The 13754-nt window shown below is 33.1% G+C and overlaps 3 protein-coding genes across 5 annotated transcripts; 2 read left to right on the top strand and 1 right to left on the bottom strand.

Annotated features, from left to right (window-relative positions):
- Window positions 1-3318: 3318 nt before the first annotated feature.
- On the top strand, window positions 3319-4836 carry LOC100798895 (uncharacterized). Of its 3 annotated transcripts, none has more exons than XM_006580954.4 (2): window positions 3319-3429; window positions 4118-4756. In XM_006580954.4, the coding sequence occupies exon 2, from the start codon at window positions 4155-4157 to the stop codon at window positions 4641-4643; it is 489 nt and encodes a 162-aa protein (XP_006581017.1). In that variant the 5' UTR covers window positions 3319-3429; window positions 4118-4154; the 3' UTR covers window positions 4644-4756.
- A 1370-nt stretch (window positions 4837-6206) lies between these two features.
- Window positions 6207-7467, top strand: LOC100798368 (lachrymatory-factor synthase). The gene is made up of 2 exons (XM_003526450.5): window positions 6207-6852; window positions 7224-7467. Exon 1 carries the CDS (start codon window positions 6289-6291, stop codon window positions 6850-6852), a length of 564 nt encoding a protein of 187 aa, XP_003526498.1. The 5' UTR covers window positions 6207-6288; the 3' UTR covers window positions 7224-7467.
- Window positions 7468-7658: 191 nt separating this feature from the next.
- LOC100779245 (monoacylglycerol lipase) lies at window positions 7659-11620 on the bottom strand. Its single transcript, XM_041016357.1, has 7 exons — window positions 11134-11620; window positions 10229-10267; window positions 9945-10015; window positions 9804-9868; window positions 9221-9310; window positions 9043-9135; window positions 7659-8344 (listed from the first exon to the last, which is right to left on the bottom strand). The coding sequence occupies exons 1-7, from the start codon at window positions 11502-11504 to the stop codon at window positions 7934-7936; spliced, it is 1140 nt and encodes a 379-aa protein (XP_040872291.1). The 5' UTR covers window positions 11505-11620; the 3' UTR covers window positions 7659-7933.
- Between the last annotated feature and the right edge of the window lie 2134 nt (window positions 11621-13754).

Raw genomic sequence — 13754 nt, 5'->3', positions numbered from 1 at the left:
TTCCCACCCTTTCTTCTCTTGTTATTGGATGTTCTTATGCAATTATTGTGTTATTATTATAACTCCTTCACTATATTCTCCCTTTTCCTTTTCCTTTTTTCACACTTTTTTTTTTTCATCCATCAAAGTTTACGGTTTATTCTAATTTATTTAATTGTCGTTGATATAATTTTTTTTTATATATATAATGATAATCAAATACCAACTCTTTTATTAAATAAATCGTTTTTTACATCTAAATATAACAAAATTCTATACTACTTTATCAATTCTTTGAGTTTTTGTGCACACTTTTATTTTGTTAATTATTAACTTTTATACAATTAAATAAGAACAAGTCTCTTGCAGCTCAGAGAATTCGAGCACCAAATATGAGAAAGCCTCATGGTTAGATGCGAATTGATTATAAGTGGAACAGCCCAAAGTCCCTAAACTGGTGGCGACTTTGTGACCTTTTTTGAGTGACCATTGTCTGTGTTGTGGACCCATTGGCGTGTGTTGATACGCACCTTTAGTGTAGTAGGATATATATATATATAGTAGAATACTTAAGTGAGATTTTTCTTTTTTGTATTTTATTATAATAGTGGATATATTAATATAAACTGTGGAAAAGCAATAGACTGACTGACGGATTACGCACTTGATTTGAATTAGGAATGTGGAGGGGTCTCCAAATGACAACTTTTGGTTAGGCGTAAGTTTTCCTTTAGCCTTACATTATCCATATTTAATTTCCAACTTACATGTAAAGCCTATATATATTACAGACTTTGTTTATTTTATTTCCTCATATGGCCTACCGTCATGATGATAGTATCAATTATCAGGAGTCCTATAGAACTTTTCTTTAGTCGGTGATCGATCGAATTGTGTATTATATAGGTATCTGACAATTCAATTATTTAAGCTAAAAATCCTTTATTTGTTCTTATCGAAAGTAGTCTTATATAAAGTTTTGTTGAGATATTCCACAACTTTGTACTTAATGTTGTATTTTAATATTTCGAATTATCTTTTCTTTCTTTCAGCGATGATCGAGGATGTTCAATATGCTGTTTGTGTATAGGAAATTTCTGGGTCACCCCTTTCAAACAGCACACCAATATCCTATGAACTTAAGGCTAGAATAAATGAAGTATCCGTACCCGCGTGAATTTTTGTTGTCGTACATATGTAATATTTTAAACGATTTTAGCAAATGAAATGTATTAATAAGTTAGCACGAGTATTATAAAATGGTCCAAATTTATATTATTTTTCATTTTAAAAAAATTGTACAATGATTAGAAGATAATTTTTTTATCCAAATGATAACAGAAAAATGTAATAATATAGTTGTTGTGATGTAAAAAAAAAATATAATGATTATAAAAATATATTATATGATTAATAGTAAACCTATCATGCATATAAGAGTGGGGGTGTGTAGGGTTGCTATAATTAATAGAGTATGGGGTGGCGGGGGTTGTTTTCAATTCTATTTCCAGACCACGTACGTATAGAGTTTGGGTGTGTAGGGTTGCTATAATTCCCATCCGTTCCAAAAGTGGCAGAGAAATGCAAGGCTTAAATACCAAAAACTACGGAGGCAGATAACCAGATTAACAATGATGCCATGTCATTTTCAGTTGATCGTGATCATCATTTCTTTCAGCTGATTCTTTCAGTCATCAATTTCATGGTTCCAATTTTTGCCCTCCCACATGCAACACTACTTAATTATCTCAAGCCCCAGCTAGCTTGGCATTTTCAGTTAGCTGTGATAATTCATGATTTCATTCTGCTGATTCGATCTTTCAATTGGTCGAGATCATGATTTCATCCAGCAGCTATGATTCTTTCAGTCATCAATTGCCAAGTTCCAATTTTTACGCTCCACACTTGCAACTACATGTGCAACTTCTTATTATGAGAATCTCATGGAATTATGTACGATGTACAGATATTTAGGAGATTAAATATATGTTTAACAAATTAATTATCTTCAGGTCATATCAAATTGATTCTAGACATATAAGATTAGGAGGATTTTTTACACTAATTCGAAGAATTTGTGGTTCTACGTGAGTCAAATAACAAGTAAATTTTGCAATGCAAGACAAACAAGCTTGATTGTCACTCAAGAATTTTTAATTATTATCAATTAGGAACGTTAGAAAAAGGGGTTGAGGTTTTCAAGAGTGAAAATAAATTGCAATCAATAAATTATTCTATTCAATAAAATGACCAATTTATCAGTTAAGTTATCTAATTAGAATTATCATTTATTTCTAAATATATCTTATAACTTATTAAAAAATAATATATACATATATATAACAACTTCCAATTCTTAATTCAATTATTGTTTGACTTCAAAATTAACCGAATCAAATCAATTTAAAGAGGATTTCTATTGAATTAAGCACCCGATATTTGATTAATTTGGGTCAAACATATGGAGATTATTAACTTGGTGGTGAAGGAAAAAGGAAGAAGAAAATAGATTCAATATTTATCACTAACAAAACTATCAACTAATATTTATCAATAAAAAAAAATAATCAAGCATCTTCTAAGTTTTCAAACTAATTTTTAAATTGACTATTTATCAAACCAATGATTAAGCATTACATACTATCCTATTAATTCCAATTAGAATATGTCAAATCAAGCGTTTAACAGATTCATCAATAATGAAAATTCATGATAATGCACCAACCTAAAAATAATTCATAATCAATATTCAAGAGGAGAAAATAGAGATTAATATGGAAAGAAAGTAAACCAAGATTGAAAAATAATTTAAAGTCAAAGCTGACGATCCATAAAAAAAAAAACACCTTAAACTAGTTAATTTAGACTTCTATGAAGGCTTCATGCGAAACCCTTAAAGGGAAGAGAAGACTGAAATCAGAAAGATGAAAAAAAAAATCTCTGGCGGGAAAACCCCCAAATAGCAGCTATGATCCTAAAAAGAGATGTATTTATAAAGTTTTTCTAGGATTACCTAAAGCATATGTGCCCAAAATATATATAGGCTCACTAGATGTTAATTAACCTAGTTACATAGATCATGTCTTACTATACTTTTCTGTTTGAGATATTTTTAGAGTCGTTAGAAAGCTTGACGAAAAATCTACAACTCATGTTCATATCTCAAAAACCAAATTTGGCCTCAATTTTAATAAAAATTAACTCTAGATGAGGTCATTTAATTATGATAAAAACTCAAGTCCCATATCTTTTCTTTCTTTCTCCCTGCCTCTCTCTCCCTTTTCAAGTCCCACATTGTACAATACAATCTCATACAAACTGTGGTACCCTATATAAGGAGAAGACCACCAACCCATGGACACCAAGCATGAGAGAAATCTAAAACCACAAACTTAGTGGTGAAGCGTGCTTCGTGCATTTTGCCCACTACGTATATATTGTCATCTTGAGGTAAGTTTATTTATTGTATTTCTCTATCTTTTCATTAGGTTTATTACTTTTTTTTATTATTGTTGCTATTTTAATCTTTTATAATACAAGTTACTTTATGTTTTCTTTGAATTAAAATATAAATAAAAGTTTATATTATATACGTTAACTTTTTGTTTGGGGTGCTCCAAACTGAATTTGGAGAGTAAACTTAGTTTTATAATATATTTATTATCCTCAAAAGTAAGTTTGTAAGTTAAAATTTTGCTTCAAAACTTATTGCATGTTTGGATTAAAAAGTTTGTAATTTTAAGTTTGATTAAACTTAATTTTACAAAAATAACTGAGTCTTACTTTTAAGACTAAATTTCAATTAGCAAACGTACTTTTAAAGGATAACTAAATACGTCAAAAATTGAATTTACTCTTCAAAACGTTTAGCACCAAAAAGTATTTTTTGAATGACTACCACAACCCTCAATTTTGTAGAAAAGACACTTGCAGCAAGGTTTTTTGTGGATTATTTATGAATAATTATCATAATGTTTTTTATTTTTTAATTTTGTTTCTAACAAATGGATTCTGTATCATTTTAATTTTTGTGGTTGCAAGAGTTTGCGCACTTCCCCATTAACTCTCGTGATGATGCATAGAATACTTGCTTGGCTATATATATGCACATAAAGTTCGTTCAATAACTACTATATAGTTCCTCTATGCATGTAGCTACACTATCATAGAGAATCATGGAAGAGGAATCTAAGTCAAAGTGGGAAGGTAAAGCCATGGTTGAGGTAGTAGGCACAGGCGCAGAAGTAGCATGGGCTGTGTTAGAGGATTTCTGCAACATACACAAGTGGATCTCCTTAGACACATGCTACCAAGTAGATGGGATTCTAGGGCAACCTGGCCTAATCCGTTACTGTGCTTCCACCGTTGAAGAAGGTGTTGGTGCTGAGAAGACAACAACAATCAAGTGGGCCAAAGAGAAGATACTCGCGATTGATCCTGTCCAACGTTGTTTGACCTATGAAGTTGTTGAAAACAACATGGGATTTAAGTCCTATGTGGCCACTCTCAAAGTGCTGCCAATTGAAGGAGATGGGTGCAAGATAGAGTGGGGGTTTGTCAGTGATCCAGTTGAAGGGTGGAGTTGTCAAGGTTTGAAGTCATATGTTGAGTCTACTCTCCAGTCCATGGCCAAGAAGATTGAGTTTGCGTATAGCACACATTAGTTAAAGTGAAAACTAGGGTTTGGGATCTGGCCTGAGAATAAATCTGGTGGTGCTAAGGTTGTTTACAACTAATTAAACATAATAAGAGGGTGTGTCACGTGTGTTGTTTCCAACTCCTATTATCACTTTTGGTATTTGTTTGCCCAATTCATTCGAAACAAATACTTGCCATTTAATGTGTGTCCTAAAAAAAACTTATGCACTAGACCTATAATTTATGCTATTTATAAATGAGAATATTCTCAAATCGAAATTTTTTAAGTATCAATCTTTGAAATAATTTCACACATAAATTTATTGTACTTGCAAATTGCAATTGGCAACGCTAGGATGTTTCCTTTTTTTGTTTGTGTCAGTCTGATCCGTTTGCATCAGAGTTTTAAAACTCTCGACTTGGTAATTGATCTGGCAAGTGTATCGGGTTAATGTATCATATATTGGTTGGAGTATTGAGTTACTAGTTAATTTGTCTATATACATCTTAATAATATTAGCGTTGGAACCCGTGTAATATGTTTTTTTAACATAAAAGAATTGGAGAAAAAGAATATTTAAATTTTTAAAAACAAAAATAAAATAAACTATAAACTGTCCGGCCGTTGATATAATTTTTATATGTCTAATGGGTCCATCTTGTAAGTGAATTTGATTTAACAAGTTATTTAGATATAAAAATAAATATATAGGCTGCACATCACATGTGCATTTTTAATACTATGGGTCCAATTCCTATTTGAATTGAATCATGTATAATTATGATGGATATTCTTATAGTTTCCAATCGGTGCACTAACCGGATGCTGTTCATCTATTTCTTTTTGAAAAATTAATTATAATTAAATATACTTCGGCTTTTTTTCATTTAATTTCTATTCTATTTTTCTTTTTCTTTTTTTATCTATCACTAACCAATTTATCACAACAATTTTTATTTTTTATAATTTAAATATATTTTTAATCTTTTAAATTTAAAATATTTTATAAATTAAAATTATTCTTTAAAAAATATATTTTGGACTCTATCCAAATTCCCTTTGCCTAAAGGTCCTAAACACCGTCAATAAATCCTTTAAAACGAGAGTGTTTGATAAAATTAAAATAAATTATTATGCAAATGACTTATATTTCATTAGTGAATAAACAAAAAAACATATTTATATGTTCTTCTATAGCAATCGTATCATATTACATATTATTTATTTATAAACTTAAATACATTTTTAATCTTTATAATTTAATATTTTTTTAATTTATTTTTTGTTTTTTTAATTGTTGTTTTATTTTTAATTTTTTAAAATATATTTGTTTTTTTTTTCTCATAATACTTTAAACAATATTTTTATTATTATTCAAAGTATTATCTAAAATACCTTAAAAATAAAAATAAAAAATTACATAATTTATAAGAAATAAAAAATATATATATAACAACGAAAAATAAAATTATAAGAAGTAAAAATGTATTTACTATTTCTTTTTATCTCTCCATTTTCTACGAATCTATCCATAATAACAGGCAAGTTATCTTATTTAAACAAATGGCATCTCTTGTGATTTTAATTTAATGTGTGGTTGCAAGGGTGTGCGCACTTCCCCCATTAAGTCCCGTGAATGTGACGCATAGAATATTTGCTTGCTTTATTATATGTATGTACCTCAAGTAAAGCTCTGTGCAATTCCAATAATTATTATACAGTTCCTCACTATGGCAGAGGAATCTAAGCCTAAATGGGAAGGTAAATCCGTGACTGAGCTACCAGGCACGGATGCAGAACAAGTATGGACTGCGTTAGAGGATTTCTGCAACCTACACAAGTGGTGGCCCATAGAAACATGTTACCAACTAGAGGGTGTACCAGGTCAACCTGGTCTAATCCGCTACTGTGCTTCCACCGTTGAAGAAGCTGTTGTTGGTGCTCAGAAGACAACAACAACCATCAAGTGGACCAAAGAGAAGCTACTCGCGATCGATCCCGTCCAACGTTGTTTGTCCTATGAAATTGTGGAAAACAACATGGGATTTAAGTCCTATGTGGCAACACTCAAAGTGCTGCCAATGAATGGAGATGGGTGCAAGATAGATTGGGGGTTTGTCTGTGATCCTGTTGAAGGGTGGAGTTTCCAAGACTTGAAGTTATACCTTGAGTCTTCTCTTCAGTCCATGGCCAAGAAGATTCAGCTTGCATGTAGTAGCACTAGCACACACTAGGTAGAGTGAAAATTGAGATTTGGGATTTCATATGAGAATAAATCTTGCTTTTATCTTATTTCTATTTCCTGATTGTGTTATAGATGTTTTAGTTTTTCATCCCATTGAGTCCAATCAGTGCTGATCCATTAGTTCTTCTTCATTTTCCTCTGTGTGATTCGGCTAATTGTTTCATGTTGCTTTGTTTATTATTTTGGTCACTGCTTAGGCCGATCTGTCCTAGCACTGAAATTATTTGTGGATGCGCTTCCGAAAATTTCAAATAATTAAAAAAAGAATAACGTGATGAACATGAACTGTTTTAAATTAATATAATTTGTGACCTTTTACCTTCTTTTTTTTTTTTATATATATTTTCCTTCATTTTGAAGGTAGAAGAAAATGGTCCCTTATCGAAAGAGAAATCAAGAGACTTGTATTGGAGGGAGAAAACTAGTATACCTGTCAACTACATTTTCCAATTTCTACTTTAGGAGCTACTGCTCCGGTTTTTTTTTTTTTAGTATGTAAATTTCTTGGAACACATTATGAGAGTTATATGCTAAAGCTTTACGAACAGGATTTTTTGTTGTAATTAGCTCAATTGTAAATTTAAAAAAAGACGATTAACGGAAATCATGGGTGATCAGTTATTGCAGTATTTCATGCAACTCGAATTGGTACCACCAATAAGTAATTTCCTTTAAGTTTTCTGATCAAAACGCACAAATCAAAGTTATGCAAATTGCAAAAGCAACATACAAAAATGGCAAATATATATACGAGCCTACACAGATAAAAAATTGAAAGAATACTGGATCTGGAGATATGAAAACACTACTGAGATTTAAGTCTATTAAATGTACAAGTTTCTTGATAAAACAAAGATCTTCACACAATACATATATATCCAACACCCTAAAATGAAAGAAGAATAAACCTATCAGCATCCGCCTCCTCCCCATTTCCCAGGGCGACTTCAATTTTCTACACTTACAAACATGGCATCCCTTTTTCTTCCCTTGGGTCTTTCCTTTCCTTTTAACCCCCCTGCCCCCCCCCCCCCCCTCCCCCCCCTTTTATTTTACTTTTTTTTACATTTTCAAATAGTAAATAATCTTTTCTCCATCCAGTTGATAATGTCCTGAGCTATCTCTTCACGCTCAGGCTCAAACAGAAGGTCGTGCAAGAAGCCATCGTAAAGCTTTATGTCTTTGAACTTTGAAGCTGCCTTATCATATAGATCTTGTGAGGCCAGTGGATCAGTCACCTTATCAGCAGTTCCATGGAGGACAAAGAATGGCACAGTCACAGAGTTGAAGTTTCGCATCAAGTACGAGGATATCCGCAATATTTCATGGCCAGTTCGGACCCTTATAGGTCCTGTGTAGACCAAAGGATCAGAGTACTTTGCCAACAAAGCTGCTGGATCCCTCGAAACTGGAATGCCCCTTTTGTTTGCTCCTTTGAATTGGAATCTTGGAGCTACCAGAGAAAAAATTGGAGCCACAGCCTGCATCAACACATCAAACAGATTCTCTTAACACATGAATAGAGACAAAAAGCATCAAACACACTCAAAGAAGAGTCTATAATTAAAAATATAATGCAATGAAGCATTAAAATCTTGAGAGTTTAGAAGTCAATGAGAAAATGATATCTATTGCTTATATATTCTCTTGATCTGTAGTGTTCTCCCCTATTAAAGAAAACCATGATCGATAAAATACAAAGGAGAGAGGTGTGAGTCTCAGTACGAGAAGGGATTGTCAGGGCAAAAGATCATACGGAAAGGAAATTCGAGCCGGGTTTAGCATCATTTCTGCTGACACTGTTGTGAAACCCAAGGACTAGGTGCAGAGGAAATGGCAGCATGAAAGCCTGAATGTCTTGAAAGTCTAGTATATATAATTACAAAGTAAAATAACAACTGTAGTTGTGTTTATTCTGCTTCAAATTGATCAACATTGAATGAACCAAGGATTATGCATAGCTAGATATCATGTACTGACTATAGTTTAACTGGCAGAGACAGAGAATTGACATTAACAATTGAAAACAGAGGTTGTTTCTTTCACGATAACTTTACAGCATGTTTTTACTGCAAGCTTAAGAAGTCCAAGTGTACCGAGCATAGCTAGGGACTGTAGTAACAAATCAGAAACACGTTAATTTCAAACATCATGCAAAACTAACAAATGCAAAACTTACACCAACAATAGGATGAGCTGGCTTCACACGTAAAGCTGGTGAGGTTAATATAATTCCTTCCACCATTACTTCAATATGAGGATGGGAAGCCGCCTACACAATTTGTAAAAATTAATATTCAAAATTGAACAAAGACAGACTTAATTGCAGAAGATATGCAGAAAATTTCCGCCCTTACTTTCAAGACCACAGCTCCCCCAGTGGAGTGACCAAAGAGAAAGCATGGTATCCCAGGATTCTCTGATCTAATCTTTTCCAGGAAAGCCCCCTGTTCATAACATTACCATCAGAATGCAAAGTACACTATCAAAAACACTGACTGACATTTGAAATGTTGTAATATTGCAATATATCTGTAAAGAAAAACAAGCCAAAAACAGCACAGATATTTGAAATTGTGGATAATAAATTTTCAAATGGCAATGAAAGTGACTAGAAATAACAATTAAGAGGTGGAAATTGAACAATGGATACAAACTTAGTGTTCTAAAGAGCATGATCAAACAATAGTAAGCCAAAGCAAGAAAAACACTAGCAAGTTAACTGAGACACCATTGCCGCCTTATGCTCAAAGAATAAAAGGTTAACATGCATTTCAACTTTACATAATAAGCTTATTTCACTATTTCCAAATTCCATCCCAATGTTTAAAATTGTAGGAAAACTATTGCCACTAAAACGTTTTTCTATTCTAAGAATATCATAAACAAGAACATATGCCATATATATTCATTAACTGAAGAAAGTATAAATATACATACCGTATCTGCAACCACATGATCAAGAGATGGAACATAACCATGCAATCCATCACTGCCTCCATGACCTTAAAAATAAAACAAATCATTCCAGATCCATCACAAAATGGTAAGTACGGAATGGAAAAAGAAATCTTAAACTACCTATCCAGTCCATTGCATAGACACCAAAGTTGCATGATGTTAATAGCCTTGCAAAGTCCGCATATCTTCCACTGAAAAATGAGTGCCAAGTCAGAGAAGTGGGGATGGGGAATAAATCTTATTATCTTACATTAGAAACAATCAAAAGAATGATTTAAATCTATTGATTATCACTTGAAAAATCTAATGTTGTAAAAACAAAAGGCAGACTAGACAGGTCCCATTAAGCCCTAAAAGAAAGCAATTGTTCAAAGAAGTAGCATAGCACAATTAAGCAAGATTACCCGTGTTCATTGAGCCCGTGAATGATGATCAGAATGCCCCTGAAAGAACAAAAGAGAAAATAACCTGAGCCAAATGTTACAGAAAGCGAACAGAAAGTTAGCTATGCATGCTAAGAGGCAGGGAATTAAAACCAAGAAAAGAAAGCACAGAATAAGCAAGAGCTTTCTAACTATCCATTAGTTAGAATGTCTCATCAATCATCTCGGAAAAGGACATAAAACAACCGAATCCCCCCGTGAAAACAACTATTAGAAATTTGTGAACCTTAACTCTTTGCTGTTTATAAACAGTTCAATAGTAAACCTACCAGTCAATAATAAAGCACACCAACACAATAATACATAAGCAAATTTTACTCAGCTTAGAAGAGCAAAATAATTCTAGCCCCCCCCCCCCCTCTTTTAGCCTCACGATTCCAATCACTTACATTTTCTTTCATCTCTCTTTGTCCAATTACTCTTCCTCCAAGAGATGACTCAATTCTAAATACACGTAATTTGCTTGCAAACTTTCCTCCTTCAAAAGTTCTCTCACTGGAACCACCGAAAAACTAAAACCCCCCAAAATCAAACCACGAAATGTGCCCACAAACTTTCCTCTTTCACAGCACCAATTACTTCAATCAAGCTACAGTGCACACATTTTTTGTTTTTAAGCTTATTTACTTGCATTGAGTCATCTAAGGCTCATCAGAATTTCATTTTATTGAGCTTAATCTCTATCTATATAATTCTCTACATATATACAAGCGAGGCTTAAAAAGAAAAAAAAAAATATAAAAGAAACACAAGCACAAGCTCGTTTAGCAACAGAATTAACAAAAGTCCCTTAAAATAAACGGAGAAAGACGTGTTGAAATTTCCGAAACGTAAAGTGAAAGAAGGAAGAAAAAAGAAAAGCTTACTTAACATCACCGGCAACCGGGAACCAGGACCGGCAAAACAGAGCGTTGTTTCGAACCCCATAGAAGATGGAAGTGCTCCAGCGGTACCACCCTCCGTCGCGACCCATTCCCACGTCCTGCGCCAGCGCCCTTCTGCGGCACGTGTCCTCCTCCTCGCGCACGAGCCACCGCCGCCTCAAATGCTTCTTTGGCGAAGGCGGCGGCTCAGCCGCGGTGGAGAGGCGGCGCCGGCGAGGGAGAATAAACAGGAGGAAGGAAAGGAAGAAGGTGTAGACGAAGATGAGGGAGGCTCTGAGGGCTTTAAGAAGCGGAATTATGCGGTTGCTCGCCCCCGACGTGAGTGGCTCAATCTCCGTTTCGACGGAAGACATCGCTCTCAGCGGCGGAGACGACGACGGCGGAAATGAATTGATTTGTTAAGAGACAGACAACAGGAGGAAGGAACAGCACAACTCAATGCAAACACAATCTGGGTTTTGACGTGGTTGGGGTTGGGCGTGTTTATTTATACTTGTTCCGGATCCGTTGGTTTTGTGGACCCCGAGATCCGACGGCTCAGATTGCATAATCAAGGTGCTCTATGAAACGTTGTTCACTTCGCATCGCAAGTCGGAATAATAAATAAACGGTGATTTCCGTAGTACAGCCAATACTCGTTGAGCTTCATGAGATGATTGGCTGCATTCCACCACGTGGCGACTTTTCATTTCTTAGGCTTGGCGGGGGAAAACGCGTACTTGTGGTTGGTTTTTGTTAGCAGTTGTACAAAACCGCGCGTGCTTCACAATCGCCTTCCTTTTCTTTTTACTTTCAGAAATTTGATGTCATATTAAATTAAATTATTACGATCATAAAAAAAAAACAAATAAATTATTGCTAAATTAAACTGATTTTCTTATCTAATGTCTTAATGATTAAAGAATTAATGGTTGAATAAATTTCCTAGGAGAAACTATACATACTATCGCAAATTCTCACATTAATCCTATTTGAATCACGATTATTATTATTATTAATACTGTATTTACTATTCACATTTAATATTGAATCATAATTTGGAAAAGATTATGTCTGAATAAATATATATATAATTTTTTTGTGCAGCTCAACTAATATATGTTGATTTTGTCGAAAGTACTTAAGTTGCGTTTTTGCATAATACACACTTATATGTTTGTATTAATATGACTAAGATATTTCCTGGAATATTAGATAGGATTAAGTCATTTGATAAGCAACTGAAAAACCAAAGCTTAAGAGATACATTAGATCTGAGCGGAGAAGTAAATAGCTGAATATAGTATATTCTCTTGAACTACTATGGAGTGAGTCATAATTAAAAATAAAATAATCTGGATTCTGGTCAGTTGGAATAGTCCACAGTCAATCCTTTGAATTTAACTCCGATTTATTTATTGATTACTGCAAGCAACTGTTATACGAAAGAGGAGGCGGAGATTTCGATTCGAATAAATTGGAGCTCAATGAAATGCACGACGTGTTTCTTGGTGTATCAACAGATTGCGATTGGGTGACAAGAACTAGACTTCTTCGCGATTTTGTGTGTGGCCTCATTTTCTCTCCACCTTCCAAAATTCTTTTATATTTCGGCCGTCATATGTTGACAATTTTTGTTTGGATCTTATGCTTTTACATACTCAATTCAAGGACCAATTTGTTAGGAGATCATGAAATTGATATGTTTATAGTCTTCAAACTGTAATTATAAATGAATAATAATTATAACACATTATCAAAATTAAAAAGAAAATCATAGAACATAAAAAGGGAAAGATTAATTCTAAATCCCTATGTAAAATCTTCGTTTCCTTTTACTTATTATATATGGAAAGTATTGAATGTTTGTAAGAATTAAACGTATTTCTTTGTATTTAATATTATTGAAAAGTATTTGTCGGAAAATTTACAAGAGGTTATTAAACTACTGAAAGATAAGATAAATAAATAAGTCGTTTATGACAAAGATTTTAATTGTGCAATGACCATAAAGAACAACCCAAATTGGGAAAGCAGATGACACACAAAGAGACAACTAGCATACATAAAAACAAGTGAAAAAGGTTGTTGAGCATTAACGTGGGAGTAGATACGTGATATTTCATTGTTGGTTTCACTTCTTATTTCTTTCTTTCATTTTTTATCATAACCAAACAAATAAAAATGATTTTTTTCATCCCCTAATTCAATCAACCCACACAAATATGTTTTTTCACTTACAAGTTTCTTCAACTTCTATCATTTCTACTTTGTTGTTGTTCTTCTTTTTTCCCCTATGAAATCCATTTATTGTATGTAAAGAAAGAATCAATAAACACTTAGAATTAAATTAAAGGAGCATTACAACTACATACATTATTTCTCGTATTGAGAATGATTTTATTAAGAGTTGACATGTAAGCTTTGGGTATGTGTTGCAAAGTGATATGTTTTTCCTACCATGAGCTACTTGCTCAGTCTACTATTCATAGAGAAAACTCACAACTAAATTATAATAAAAAATTATATGTCTAAAAGTTGCTCAATTGATCGATTAATCTATGTTTTAGAATAAATTTTATAAATAATTGGAATTGTGTACATTTGTCTTGCCATAGAGCACA

The sequence above is a fragment of the Glycine max genome, chromosome 6 (genome assembly GCF_000004515.6).
Source record: "Glycine max cultivar Williams 82 chromosome 6, Glycine_max_v4.0, whole genome shotgun sequence".
Taxonomy (NCBI): Eukaryota; Viridiplantae; Streptophyta; class Magnoliopsida; order Fabales; family Fabaceae; genus Glycine; species Glycine max.
The sequence above is the reverse complement of the archived record's forward strand: the minus strand, read 5'-3'. Positions and strand labels throughout refer to the sequence as shown.

Bases quoted from the DNA above. Each gene is read 5' to 3' on its own strand.
- LOC100798895 (XM_006580954.4), top strand. From the start codon at position 4,155: ATGGAAGAGGAATCTAAGTCAAAGTGGGAAGGTAAAGCCATGGTTGAG.
- LOC100798368 (XM_003526450.5), top strand. From the start codon at position 6,289: ATGTATGTACCTCAAGTAAAGCTCTGTGCAATTCCAATAATTATTATA.
- LOC100779245 (XM_041016357.1), bottom strand. From the start codon at position 11,504: ATGTCTTCCGTCGAAACGGAGATTGAGCCACTCACGTCGGGGGCGAGC. The intron at 10,016-10,228 runs GTAATCTTGCTT...CTCATTTTTCAG, and splicing joins CACGGGCTCAATGAACACGG to TGGAAGATATGCGGACTTTG. The intron at 9,136-9,220 runs GTAAGGGCGGAA...CAAATTGTGTAG, and splicing joins GGGGAGCTGTGGTCTTGAAA to GCGGCTTCCCATCCTCATAT.